The following is a 12351-nucleotide window of genomic DNA, read 5'->3' as shown; positions in this document are numbered from 1 at the left end:
CTGGTTTGTTTTCCAGTCTATTGCTCGTCCTGGACATTTAACGTCAAATCTGTATCGAGCTGGAGATGTCTAGTCCGTGTTTAGAATCAGGCCAGGCGTATAAAACCACGCACATCAGGGAAATACCATTGAAAGTGGCTGGAATTAAGCAACAGTTTCACGTGTAGACGCATGTTCATCAGCACTCCAGCCCATCGGTGCCGAGTTTACATAGCGTCACTTAAAAAACGTGTGTATGAGGAGTTGAGATCTAACGCGCACTAAGGGCCCAGAACCATGCCTTGGGTAACTGTAAAAGATACATCAGCTGTGAGGTGTTGTCGGGGTTTTGTAAAGTGGTGGCACAAACTTGCTTCAGGTCTGTGTAAACCATTTCGTTCTAGTTTCTCAAACGAAGCGCATCACAGAAGAAACCCGACTGTAGTGTCAGCATAGTCTGTATCATCGATGTTCCCTCTTCCTGCTTTACGTGTGTGTTATTTCGAGTGTGTGTGCAGGGTATTCAAAATGGAACATGGGGCTTAAGGCGAAGCCACACCGGGCGCCATCTTTGTTGTTGTTCCTCTTATGCCGAAACCGTGGTGAAACTTAGGACATTCAATCCTCGATACCATTATCGTTATACCACTGACAGCCTCCATAATGGTAGACCGCACGTATGAGGTCACTGCAAGGTGTCTTTTCAGGCTTATGTGATAATCTATTCTGTGTCGATCATTTTGTATTGAATAGCGCGCCTGTTCGTTTATCATCATCTGTTAATTCGAACTGATGGAATTGATCCGGGAGAATGAACCAATTACGGTTGCTCAACCGAATAGAGTGACTAATGCGTTGTATGACACCCTGTGACCGAACGACTTCGCGTGCAGAAAAGGAAATCCATTTTCTTTCATATAATACATTTGGAGTTTATTCTGGTCTGCATCTTCCCCGTCCCCAAAACAGGTGGATTATAATTTATGTAGGCACTGGACAATCCAGTACTTTATCTTTCATCGTCGACACTGTGCTATAAGCTTAAGCAGGTGATAGTGCCATGACACCCTTCCGAGGAAACCAAATCAGTTCATTAGAGGGAATGTGAATTAGACGGCGATAGTAGATTACGGGGGATCGATGTTACAGATCGAGGCTGGGGTTTGTTATGCGGATACACACGGGAGGTCCCGAAGAGTTGAAAGATCGTCAAACAAGACGAGGGATTTAGGGGCGAGTCTAAAAGATGAAGAGATTTGATGTTGATATAAAATGATTAGGAGTTAGCGATGTTGCAGGCAGAAGACTCCAGGGACGTCAAGATTCCAGATAGAGAGAATAATGTATTGGTTTGCCCTTACTGACTTTATTGTGGATGCTTTGGGCAGCTCTCTGCTACCCGGGAGCATCTTGTTTCACACTAATGTTCGCCGAAATGAAACATTGAACCAGCCTTCTCTTATTAAACAAATTTTTTTTCATGGTATCTCCTGAAGATTGTTGGAGAAACTCATTGCAATTTCACAGCAATCGTTCGGGATAGAATAAAACAATACTCAATAGATTCAGGATATTTCATTCACTAAAAAACGGTCTGCAATGATAATTGTATATCGGTATATTGGGGAGATAATTAATATTAGCTGCATTAACAAGGTAACATCGTCATAATATATCGCCATGTTTAACTGAGGTATAGCCAGGATGAAAGGATGAAAACTTACTGGTGCTAAAGAGCTGATGAAACAATGAAAACGATCAGATGTGTACGCACGGCATACGGGAATTGGTAAATGAACAACCCCTTCTTGATTTCAGTAGGCCCTACTCAAATGACCGTGTAATAAAAAGGTTTATGTGGTTTCTGGTACACTTTTGAATTTGTCTTATTTTAATGTGGAAAATATACTTGCGCTAACCTCTACACACTGCGTTTACATGCAATAATTCCACCATAACTGAAGTAGTTGCAAGGTTAGACGGTTCAAAGATAATCATTTTCTTTGACATGAAATATAACAGTTAGTTCCGTACCACATCTATTTACAAATAATGCACACATGGTTCAAAGAGCATTGCAAGAAAATGGCAAATGATTAGGAGAATTTTATTTTTCCACAGCGTGATTTTTAATACACTATTACTCAGTTCTAAGTATTAGTGTTTTAGTCAGTATTAAAAAGTCTAAAGGTCATGCTATAGTTAGGGATTTTTGAATGTCGAGCCCCTTTGGTTCCAAAATTTATGTACATGCAGTGCAACATGTTTGAAAGGTTTTTCTCTTTCGGTGTAGACGTCTTTACATTTACTATTGGCGTTAATGCCCGCCCATACAGAGCCCCAGTCCTTTCCCCGATCAATACACACTCTTAAATTGAACCTTGATGAAATCCCCGAACCATTCGACAAGAAAAAAGACCTTACATTTGAAATAAAAACTCAGTCTTAAACTGTTTTTCAAGCGCTAAACGTTCAAGTTCTCCAAAGACTCTGACTCTCTCTATCTCAATGGAGAGAGACGACCCTTTTGTAAAAGCCTTCTGAATCGCGAGATCGATTTCTTGCTGTTATTTCACCATTTTCCTCCGTAGAATGGTGATCGTTGTGGCAGGCTATGCGTCCACACGAACTGGTGATCGAATTCACCTAGTCAGGGGTCCTGAGAGACACGTGAGAATTGGTTCATCTTGAGAAAATGAAGAAGAATTGAGGAGGGGCGGATGAATCACAAAAGCTTTTAATATTTGGGAGATGGATTACTTAAAAGTATGCATCTACCTTTTAAAGGTGTGCAATCCTTACAATATCGAGCCAATTATGGCTTTATTATGACGTACACCTGCGACTTGGATTAGAGAACACAAAACGTTGTAAAAAGAAATCCAGATTGAAGTAACTGATGTCTGGTAAGGTTATTAAACGTTTTGTACGTTTTTCCCTAAACAGTTAATGCGTTTTTTCCAAAACTTAAATATGTTTGCCACAAAACGTAAAATCGTTTATCCCTAACGTAAATACGTTATTTCCAAACCTTAAAGGAACACGTTGCCTTGGATCGGACGAGTTGGTCAAAACAAAAGCATTTGTAACCGTTTTTTATAAAATGCATATGGTTGGAAAAATGTTTTAAAAGTAGAATACAATGATCCACACAAGTTTGCCTCGAAATTGCGTGGTTTTCCTTCTACTGTGCGAACTAACATGGTCGGCCATTTATGGGAGTCAAAATTTTGACCCCCATAAATGGCCGACGTGTTAGTCGACGAGGTAAAAGGAAAACCACGCAATTTCGAGGCATGTTTGTGTGGATCATTGTATTCTACTTTCACAACATCTTTCTACCCATATGCATTTTATAAAAAACGGTTACAAACGCTTTTCAAAGACCAACTCGACCGATCCAAGGCAACGTGTTCCTTTAATATGTTTGTAAGAAATCGTAAATACGGTTTTCCCAAGACGTAATTTAATTTTTACGGCCTAACAATTGCTGACTATGTAATTGCTGACTATGTAACACCTGGTTCAAAATGTTATCGGGTCCTTAGGTAACTATCCTTTTCTTGGGTCATTCCGGTTTGTATTGTAACACAGCTTTGGTTCCATAAATGTAGTCATGGGTTAATAGTCGTATATCCACTTGATAATGTCCCAATACGGTTCAATCTGTTATGTGATGAACTGTTGTTCTTTAAAAATCTTGCCCACAATATGCAGTCCCTCTTTGGTTATTACTATATACCACATAATGGCTCAGACCTAATGCGGTTTAGCATCCCTAGTTTATTAAGCCACTTGTTCGGGCTCATAAACTATTATTGCATCCAATATTCTGGAAGGCTTTACTACAAGAATCTTCAGAGCTGATTCTTTAATAAAAAATAACAGTATAAATAATTTAAAATCTCTTATAGTATAAATAATATTATTATTAATAATATTAAAAACAAAATTGTTGCTGGTAAAAGTGAAAGCACTTTGGCAGCACCCGAAAGCACTGGGCACACATTTAGCTGATTAGGCACGTCTGTAACTCCTGTAAGTGAGATCTGCTAAAGAAGGCGGCACTTTTGGGAAAAGCGAGTCTACTACTCCTAAATTCCCTTGTAAGGCTACGGGACGTAGCTTGACTCGAGGAGTTACCCGCACAAATAAAAAATATGATCATTCTTTGGCATGATGTCATGATAAAATGAAATAATAATTAACATGGCGCTTTATACGCAGTACAGACTTACATTTTAGCAGTCAACCACAGTGCACCTCTAGTAATATAAACATTTTCCTTAAAATATTCACCTTTTATTACATTTTGATACAGCATTACGTATTCACTGAGGCAGCCCGCCAAGTGTATGTACAAATCGTGTAGCTTTTAGATCATTTCCCCCGAGTGTACATCAAACACTGACCGAAAGAACATTGTGAAGGAACAGTGTTCAGAATCACTCATTACAATTGACATGATCAGGCGCTGACAAGTGCAAATCTGAACTTTTCACAAACTCAATTTGCCTTATCGTATCTGTACTTCCGATCTGTTTAAGATTGGTCGCATGCTCAGTGGCGCGAAAGCTTCAGTCAGTCATGTACGCATAGTCCCACAGTCTCGGTCCGGTGTATTCTGTAGTGCGCACTCTTTCAACCCGTTATACTGTCCCACTCTTCAACTTGTCATGTCCCTAGCTTAAGTGCACTTTGAAGGTGCTGGGTGCCTCCAAGATTTCACACTCTGTTTCTTGGCCTAGCTCTCGTGACAGAGACTTCCTCTTCACATGACCTCCCCTTTTTACCATTCTCTGCAAATCGTGTTGCTTATATCGAGACAGCCGGCCCCTAACATCGTATTTTCAAAAGTACCATTGATTTGAAATGCACTATATTTAACGCGCTAAGGAGGTAACGAGGTGAACTTTATTGGGTTTTATTTCGGACTATTTGACCTTGTCAGTCTTATGTTCTATTTGAATGAATTACGACGCAGTCGTGAGCTCCTTTGTCTTTATTCTCGATTCAGAAGGTATTTTAATATCTGTTTGTGATTTCGTTCATATTATCTTACGTTCAGTTTACAATGTACGTCAAAGGTTGTATCTAAGGCAAAGTATACATTAGGTTGGAATCGTGTTTTTCTTTTTCAATCCGATATAAATGTTGATACAATAAAACTAAGTGTTAACATCATTGGTCGCGATTTTTTAGATATCGCCGAAATTCACGAATGAGTAGTATGCCCATACTGGAAGAATAATTCCTATAGAGATACACAAAATGAGAAGGGTTACAGCGGTAACGCTTCTCAGATTCAAAATATGTGACATGAATACTTATATCTTTGTACATGACACTACCTCGAAGTGAAATGTTTCTCAAAATGCTTTATACTATCGAAAACTGCTGTAGGTTTGTAAGTTTGTATTGCCATTACTATAATTAATTTTATAAATATTGTCGTTATGTGTGGCGAGCATAAATACCTTGGGAAATTTAAGCAGTCAGAAAGGGATTGCAACTCTATTTTCAATAACTTATCAAAATAATATTGTTTGGTAAACCGTTTGTGCAATTAGACTAGATGCTTTTATAGGGTGAACTCACATTACAAATATTACATTATCACCCTCCATTGTTCAGTCTCAGCAGAATAAGTTTCCATGATGTCTTTTGTTTTGCTCCGAACAATTTCAGTCATCCCTAATCCAGTGTCGACATTCATAATTAATTAATTTGACAATGAGGTATCGTGTTTTGAATTATTGATGTTAACAGCGTTTGCACTTTCTTTCAAGGTTTTTAAAATAAAAATGAATCCCATTTTCTCAACAGAAACACCCGGTTTTACGGAGAAGATCCAAGTTCGTCTCACAGGGGGCCTCAACCCTATCGAGGGACGGGTGCTGGTCCACTCAGAGGGTCGATGGAGGGCAGTGTGTGACATAGAGTGGGGAATCCCCGATGCTGACGTCATCTGTAGACAGCTGGGTTTCGGGTACTCGTCCATGGCGTGGAGGGGTGCCCACTTTGGGGAAGAGCCAAATGAGGCGGTTGAAGACTTCCGGATTATTTTATCTTGCCTCGGAATGGAGTCGGAAGTTACAGAGTGTTCGCATCGTAAAATATCTGCCTTGTCCTGCGGGAAATTTAAAACAGCTGGCGTTCGATGCAGTAACATCTCATCACAAAAGGGTAATATTAAACTTCCAAAACTCTAGGAATTCGGATTATTTTATGACTTAACTGTTTGACACTTTCTTCAATTGTTGCTTGCTTTTTCTCTTTTTGAGTCTTATTTTCAGCGAATCAAATTTTCTGATTCTTGGTTAACTAGGTGGCGTACTAGACAAGGTCTGTGTACTATTGCCGTTTTCGAAACCACGGCTGATAGGCTTCGGCTTTCAGACAACGTCCGCCTGTGTTGAAACCCCGTGGTGAAAGTGTTGCTTGACTTAGATGGCTTTGGTGGTTTGTCGCTATCTGCCCAGATTGCTGAAGAGTCCATTTCTTCAACGTTGTCGCTGCTGCCTAAGGTCATAGACGTAGCATACAAGGCAAAGGCCCACGTCAAATGAGGCAATTTACAGGCAATCAGTTCCAGACAATCTCCGTGTAGAAAATGCATTCCCATTTCAATGTTCACACAATCTTTGGGATCGTAAGATACTGTATGAGCAATAACTCATTTGCTACCAAAGTGATCCCGTAGCATGCATTACAGTCGGTCGCTCCAAGTTTCGTGTGACAGGGTCCTAGTAGGTCGCTTGATCTGGTTTCGACCTCAATGTATAGAACTGTATGATACTTGTCACACATGGGAGTCACATACCCAACAACCCTTAACAGACCCACACCACTCTTCAAATAAAACTAATATTTCTTCTTTATCTTGATGTTACCAGATAATCCAATCCGCCTCGTTGGGGGTATCACTCCCAACCAGGGTGAAGTACAACTCTATCACAACAGGACATGGAATGTCATCTGTGATGAATCATGGGATATGATCAAAGCTGGAGTGGCATGCCGGGAACTAGGCTACCCAAGTGTCATCGCAGACTGGGGTAAAACTCTGCTATACGTCAACGGGGACGATGATTCACAGCGGGCTGTTCAATTGGTATCTTGCACTGGAGCTGAGAACAGGATTGCCCAGTGTAAAGTTGGTGCTCTTCGGGGTTTGAGGTGTCCAAACCCCGTATCTGTGACATGTGTGACTAACGAGCGAAACGGTAAAAACAAAATGGTTATGTATTTCTTCAGTTTTTAAAACCCCTCGGTTCTCTATACTATAGGCCCCTAGTCATTTATTACTAATTTATATTTGTCAGTGTCCATTCATTTAAAACATGATTTATTTTATTGTGAATCTTAAAATTGGTTTTAAATGTGCATAATCTGCGTTGAGGTTTATAATCTTATTAAACGTACTGTGCCAATGTTGTCACCACAATTTCCCCTCAGTTATGCAGAACATATTAAACATGTCACACTATTTTGAAACATGACCCTGAAAAGGCAATTTAGAAATCTCCAATGCATCCCTATTCCCATATACCATTGCAAGTTATTTACCCTTTTTTATTGCACTTCATTCCAATTTTTTCCTTAAACAAAACGCAGCGGCTAAAACAAAAACAAAGACCTCACACAAACATAATTTGATCTGATACATTTTGGTAAAGGTTTAAATTGAAGCGTTTTATTCGATTGGGAAAGCTCAGCACGCGCTGTAAAACGCCCCCCGGCAATGCATTTTGATTGTATTTTTTTCACTCATTGACCGGATCCCAAGAACAGGATAAGATTTGACTGCTGTTGCTTATAATTGGATTTCTGATCCACACAATTTGCGAATATATAAAGATGCACACGCAGGATTTGATGGCCGGGATTCGTCGAAGCGTGGTAATGGAGAGATACTCCAATTGTAACGGGTTGTCGAGTTCAATAGGCCTGCTTTGAAATAAAATAACGGGTAGACAAGGGAGCAAATATTGAGCGATATAGGATGGAAGAATTTGGACTTTAAAGGTGAATGATGTCAGTAATCTCAGTTGAACCAGTTCCGCATGGTTTATAAGTGAATAACAGGGGTAGCTATATCCCGGGAAACCGCTTATTCCCGGGAGTTTGCCTGGGTTAGCAGTTTCAGTGTGAACAGGTTAACGAATCTGGAATTCCGGGTAAATTCTTCCAGGGAAAATGGGATTCATATCTGTGTTTTTTACCCATATAGGCCTTTAGAAGAATTCAATCGGCAACACTTGTGCAAAGTGTACACATATTAATTCATATCATAATAAACCAAAAGGGAAATTTACTCGGTAGATTCTGAATATTTTTGGGTTGAACAACAAACAAAGTTAACTCCCCATCTAGTCATATTTTCTCTGCTCAGACCAAAATATCTATTAATGTGACGTTGCAACCCAAGTTGCAGCATTTTGTGGGAACAAACACAATCCTTGGTCTTCGTTTTAACAGCAGTCGCTACTTTAAACGGAACTGCATATCATTAAAGGTGCATTTAAATTCAATGTAAGTTGTGTTTGAAACAATTGGTTCGTTAGTAATAGCGATTGATGACGAACGAGTGAAAGGGAAGCAACAGTTGTCGATAAAATGACCTTTAAGGATTTGTGGTTTTAAAGGCAATGGATACCTTTGGTTTGTAAAACCATTCGAATGTTTCAATCCTATATAAATGTAGATCCATGGAAATTTCACGTCAAAAGGTGATCGTGTTTTTGTCCACACAGGAAGAATAATTTATAACAACAATACTTAATCTACCTTGGGCCAAGGTAGGTGGCGCCGTTCAAGAGAAAAACACAATATTACTGCATCGGCAACTCTTCTGTTTTAACAAAAATAGACGCAGCATTAGTTTGATTTTGCAAACCCTGCTCCGTTGGTTGTGCCAATGTGCACCTCTTATTTTATAGACAAACTGCCGCGCGTCTTCTGCCCACTCTTGTTGATTGGTACCAGGGTCTACAGGGCAGGTACGATATGACACGGAATGCATTATGATCACATACTTGCCTTAATGGAAATATACTCCACTCTCGCAAGATTTCAGAGGCCTGCATTAAAACCGGAAGAAATGTTCTTCGTTATTTAAGCGAAGAAAGGTTGAACATATTATTTCATTCCTATATGGTAAATTTTCCAAATGGAAAGGCTGTACATTTATATTTCTACCTCGCTTCCAATTATCGAAAAGTACATTTCGACGGGGAAACCGATCAGGGTCTAGACTGAGGGGGTGGGGTGGGGGGGGGGGTGAATAATCGGTGCTAATACAATAAGGAAACTTGACAATATTTGTCTTGTGTTGCCTGCAATGGCCCTGGACGATTTCCCCTCAAGGCAGTAGCTGCTGCCAATAACGAAAATGATACGCGTCGCGGTAGAAGTGGATACATTTAGAAATTAAACTTTGATTCGATTTCTGAAAAAATTATTTAATTTTGACAGGGTCTCCCCGGGATCGGTTACGTCTCACCGGGGATACTCAACCTAATATGGGTCGGGTAGAGGTAAATATCGATGGCAACTGGGGAACGATATGCGACGAGGATTGGGATTTGAAAGACGCCAGGATCGTGTGCAAAGAGCTCGGTTATCACTATGCAACAGCAGCACCCGGGGGTGCCCACTTCGGGGAAGGTACGGGTGCTGTTCTATTCAGCCGGGTAGGCTGCACAGGACACGAGAGGCATTTATTGGATTGTGCAAGAAGTGGTATGGAGGCAACTAATTGCCAACATGGACATGACGCTGGCGTCGTGTGTAGCTTGGACCCAACGGCAGAGCCAGCAGGTAAGCAGTCCGTCCTTTATTTAATTAGTTTGAAAAAACTATCACTGGTTCCTTCCTCAAAGTACCACCTTTGTTTTATTGTGATCGATTTTATCTTTGGCAGTGACGAGATGTTTTAATGAAATTTTGTAAATTTTGTTTTTGGAATTGTCTTTTTAAGTGGGCAAGTAATCAATGCTATCCAATGTTACTCGTTCTTCCTGGTTATATTTAAACCTCCCTTTCTGTTTACAGTTTTCAATTTCTGGTGGACAATTCTTTCGAATTTGGTTTATAGAAAGGGGGAAAACGGCCGGCAATCTGCAATCGAAAAACGTGTCTTGTCAGAATTCTTAAACGCCTCTTATTTGACACGTTGGTCGATGTTTTTGCTCCTAACAGGTAACTTAATGCGTCTTTCCGATAGCAGCTCTGGGTTCGTAGAAGTATTTCATGACGGGCAGTGGTGGCGTGTCTGCGATCAGGGCTGGGACCCTGACGATGCCTTGGTTGCCTGCCGACAACTCGGCTATCGGCACCCATCTGAGACCATCTCCCCAGTCCTGACGGCCGCCTCACCTGGTAGATCAATAGATGCCCGGGGGGACATCGGCGTGCTGCTCAACAAGATGCGTTGCCATGGTAATGAGACGAACTTGGCATTTTGTCCGCACAGCGGTCTTGGGCCCCAGGTGTGTGCTACACGCAATGGACATGCCACAGTGGATTGCAATGGAAATATGCCACGTAGATCAAATGAGATAGGTATGTATGAGAACTTAACAATCTTCTGGGAAGCGTATGTTTGGTGTTTAGTATAAAATGTCAAATCATTCAAACCTTTAGATGCCTTTCTTATTGGCCTTTCCATTGTGTTATTTGTGATTGAATTTGATGTATTCTTCCGTTGTCTGTGTGTTTCGTTGTATGTATCTCTTTGCGTCTGTTTTTTTCTGTGAGGCAATGGGTGATAAATTATTTTCTGTTGTCGTTCTGAGGTCTTAGCTTATGTTTATACTTGTTTTTATCAGAAGGCAAAGTTCGACTTGCGAGTGGCAGAGGTAACTTTGAAGGCCGAGTCGAGATCTTTTTGGACGGGGCATGGGCGACCGTTTGTGCTGACCGTTGGGATATGGCAGACGCCAACGTGGTATGTCGTCAGTTAGGCTTCACCCACGCTACCTCGGCGTTAGTCAGCGTGGCGCACTTTGGGCCCGGCTCTGGACCTATCTTGCTGGACGAGGTTGAATGTGTCGGGGACGAGGATAACTTGCTGGACTGCCGAGCGGAAAGATTGTACCAGCATGATTGCCAGCACAGGCAAGATGCAGGAGTGAGGTGCGACAATCGGACAGTTTCTTATGGTAAGAACTTTGGTTGGTTTACCATACCCTTATTTATTTATGATAATATAGTGCGCCACCAAGAGTAGTCCAAGAAGGGCGGTCAATTTAAAGGGGCATTCAGTAATAAAAATGCACGTTGAAATTTGAGTCTCGTTCAAGCAAACAATTTTAAGCCTTACCTAAACCTCACATCGTATACCCACACTTTACAGACTACTCCGTTCGTCTTACCGGGGGATCTACTCCTAACGCGGGCCGTCTGGAGATACTTCTTAACAGTATATGGCACACAGTCTGCGATGTCGGAGACACATGGAACATTGGAGGAGCAAACGTAGTATGTCGCGAGCTAGGATTTCCCCGTGCGTCGCAGCCCTGGGCTAAGATCTCCGGAGCTCTAGAGAAAGGGAAACGGAGCTTCGCGACCGTGAAATGCATGGGGAACGAGACGACGATTGCAGGGTGCCAGTACGGCGGAGTTGGTGACGTGGACTGCGGAGGAGTAAAGCATGAGGCACGGGTACTCTGCCAAAACCGCCAAAAAGGTAACACACCTAGATGAATTAAAGTATTGTTTTTATTTAAATCAAAACAACAACTTTCACACTGCCTTTTTGTAAATCGCCGTGTTGAAGTTTTGACAAAAAAAGTAAAATAAAGTTGTTTTCTTCTTCATACTATGCGTACTAAGAAAAACTTGCACCGTTTGGAATTTTAAACAAACTTCTTCTCTTTTTGTTTTTGTACGTATCAGAAGCTCCATACCGCATCAGGCTTGACGGAGGATCCAACCCTAGCGAAGGTATTGTTCAGATTCTCCAAGACGAACACTGGTTTCCAGTCTGTGGTGATGGTTGGGACATTGCAGACGCATTGGTAGTCTGCAAGCAGCGCGGTTACAAGTTCGCCAAAAGTGCCAGCTCAATTGAAGAGAGACGGGGTGTCGCCGAAGCACAACTTGTAATGACAAACCGCGCCCATCAACTCCAAATGGTGCTCCAGCAAGTACGGGGTTGGTACGGATTCCGGTGCACAGGACACGAGGATCACCTCCTTGAATGTGATCACGTAGAGAGTCGGATAGTTGGGTGTGGTCGAGGTGAGGTCATTACGATTGCCCACGTAGAGTGCAGTCAGAAACCATCTATACCCGCTGGTATGTAATATTTTACATTAACTTTTTAAAAGAGCATGATCGAGTTCATGAATTGTGTGATATTACTCG

At 41.4% G+C, this 12351-nt stretch overlaps 1 protein-coding gene across 1 annotated transcript in view; it reads left to right on the top strand.

Annotated features, from left to right (window-relative positions):
• The window catches only part of LOC139935421 (scavenger receptor cysteine-rich domain superfamily protein-like), a 36778-nt gene that overhangs the window by 18473 nt on the left and 5954 nt on the right, over positions 1-12351 (top strand). The window contains 7 exon segments of the mRNA XM_071930013.1: positions 5806-6165; positions 6876-7205; positions 9457-9801; positions 10183-10545; positions 10812-11144; positions 11339-11671; positions 11881-12282. Coding sequence (XP_071786114.1) covers positions 5806-6165; positions 6876-7205; positions 9457-9801; positions 10183-10545; positions 10812-11144; positions 11339-11671; positions 11881-12282 — 2466 coding nt within the window.

Source organism: Asterias amurensis, chromosome 3 (assembly GCF_032118995.1).
Source record: "Asterias amurensis chromosome 3, ASM3211899v1".
NCBI classification, from domain to species: Eukaryota; Metazoa; Echinodermata; class Asteroidea; order Forcipulatida; family Asteriidae; genus Asterias; species Asterias amurensis.
Note: the sequence above shows the minus strand (reverse complement) of the source record. Positions and strands in the feature narration are given on the sequence as shown.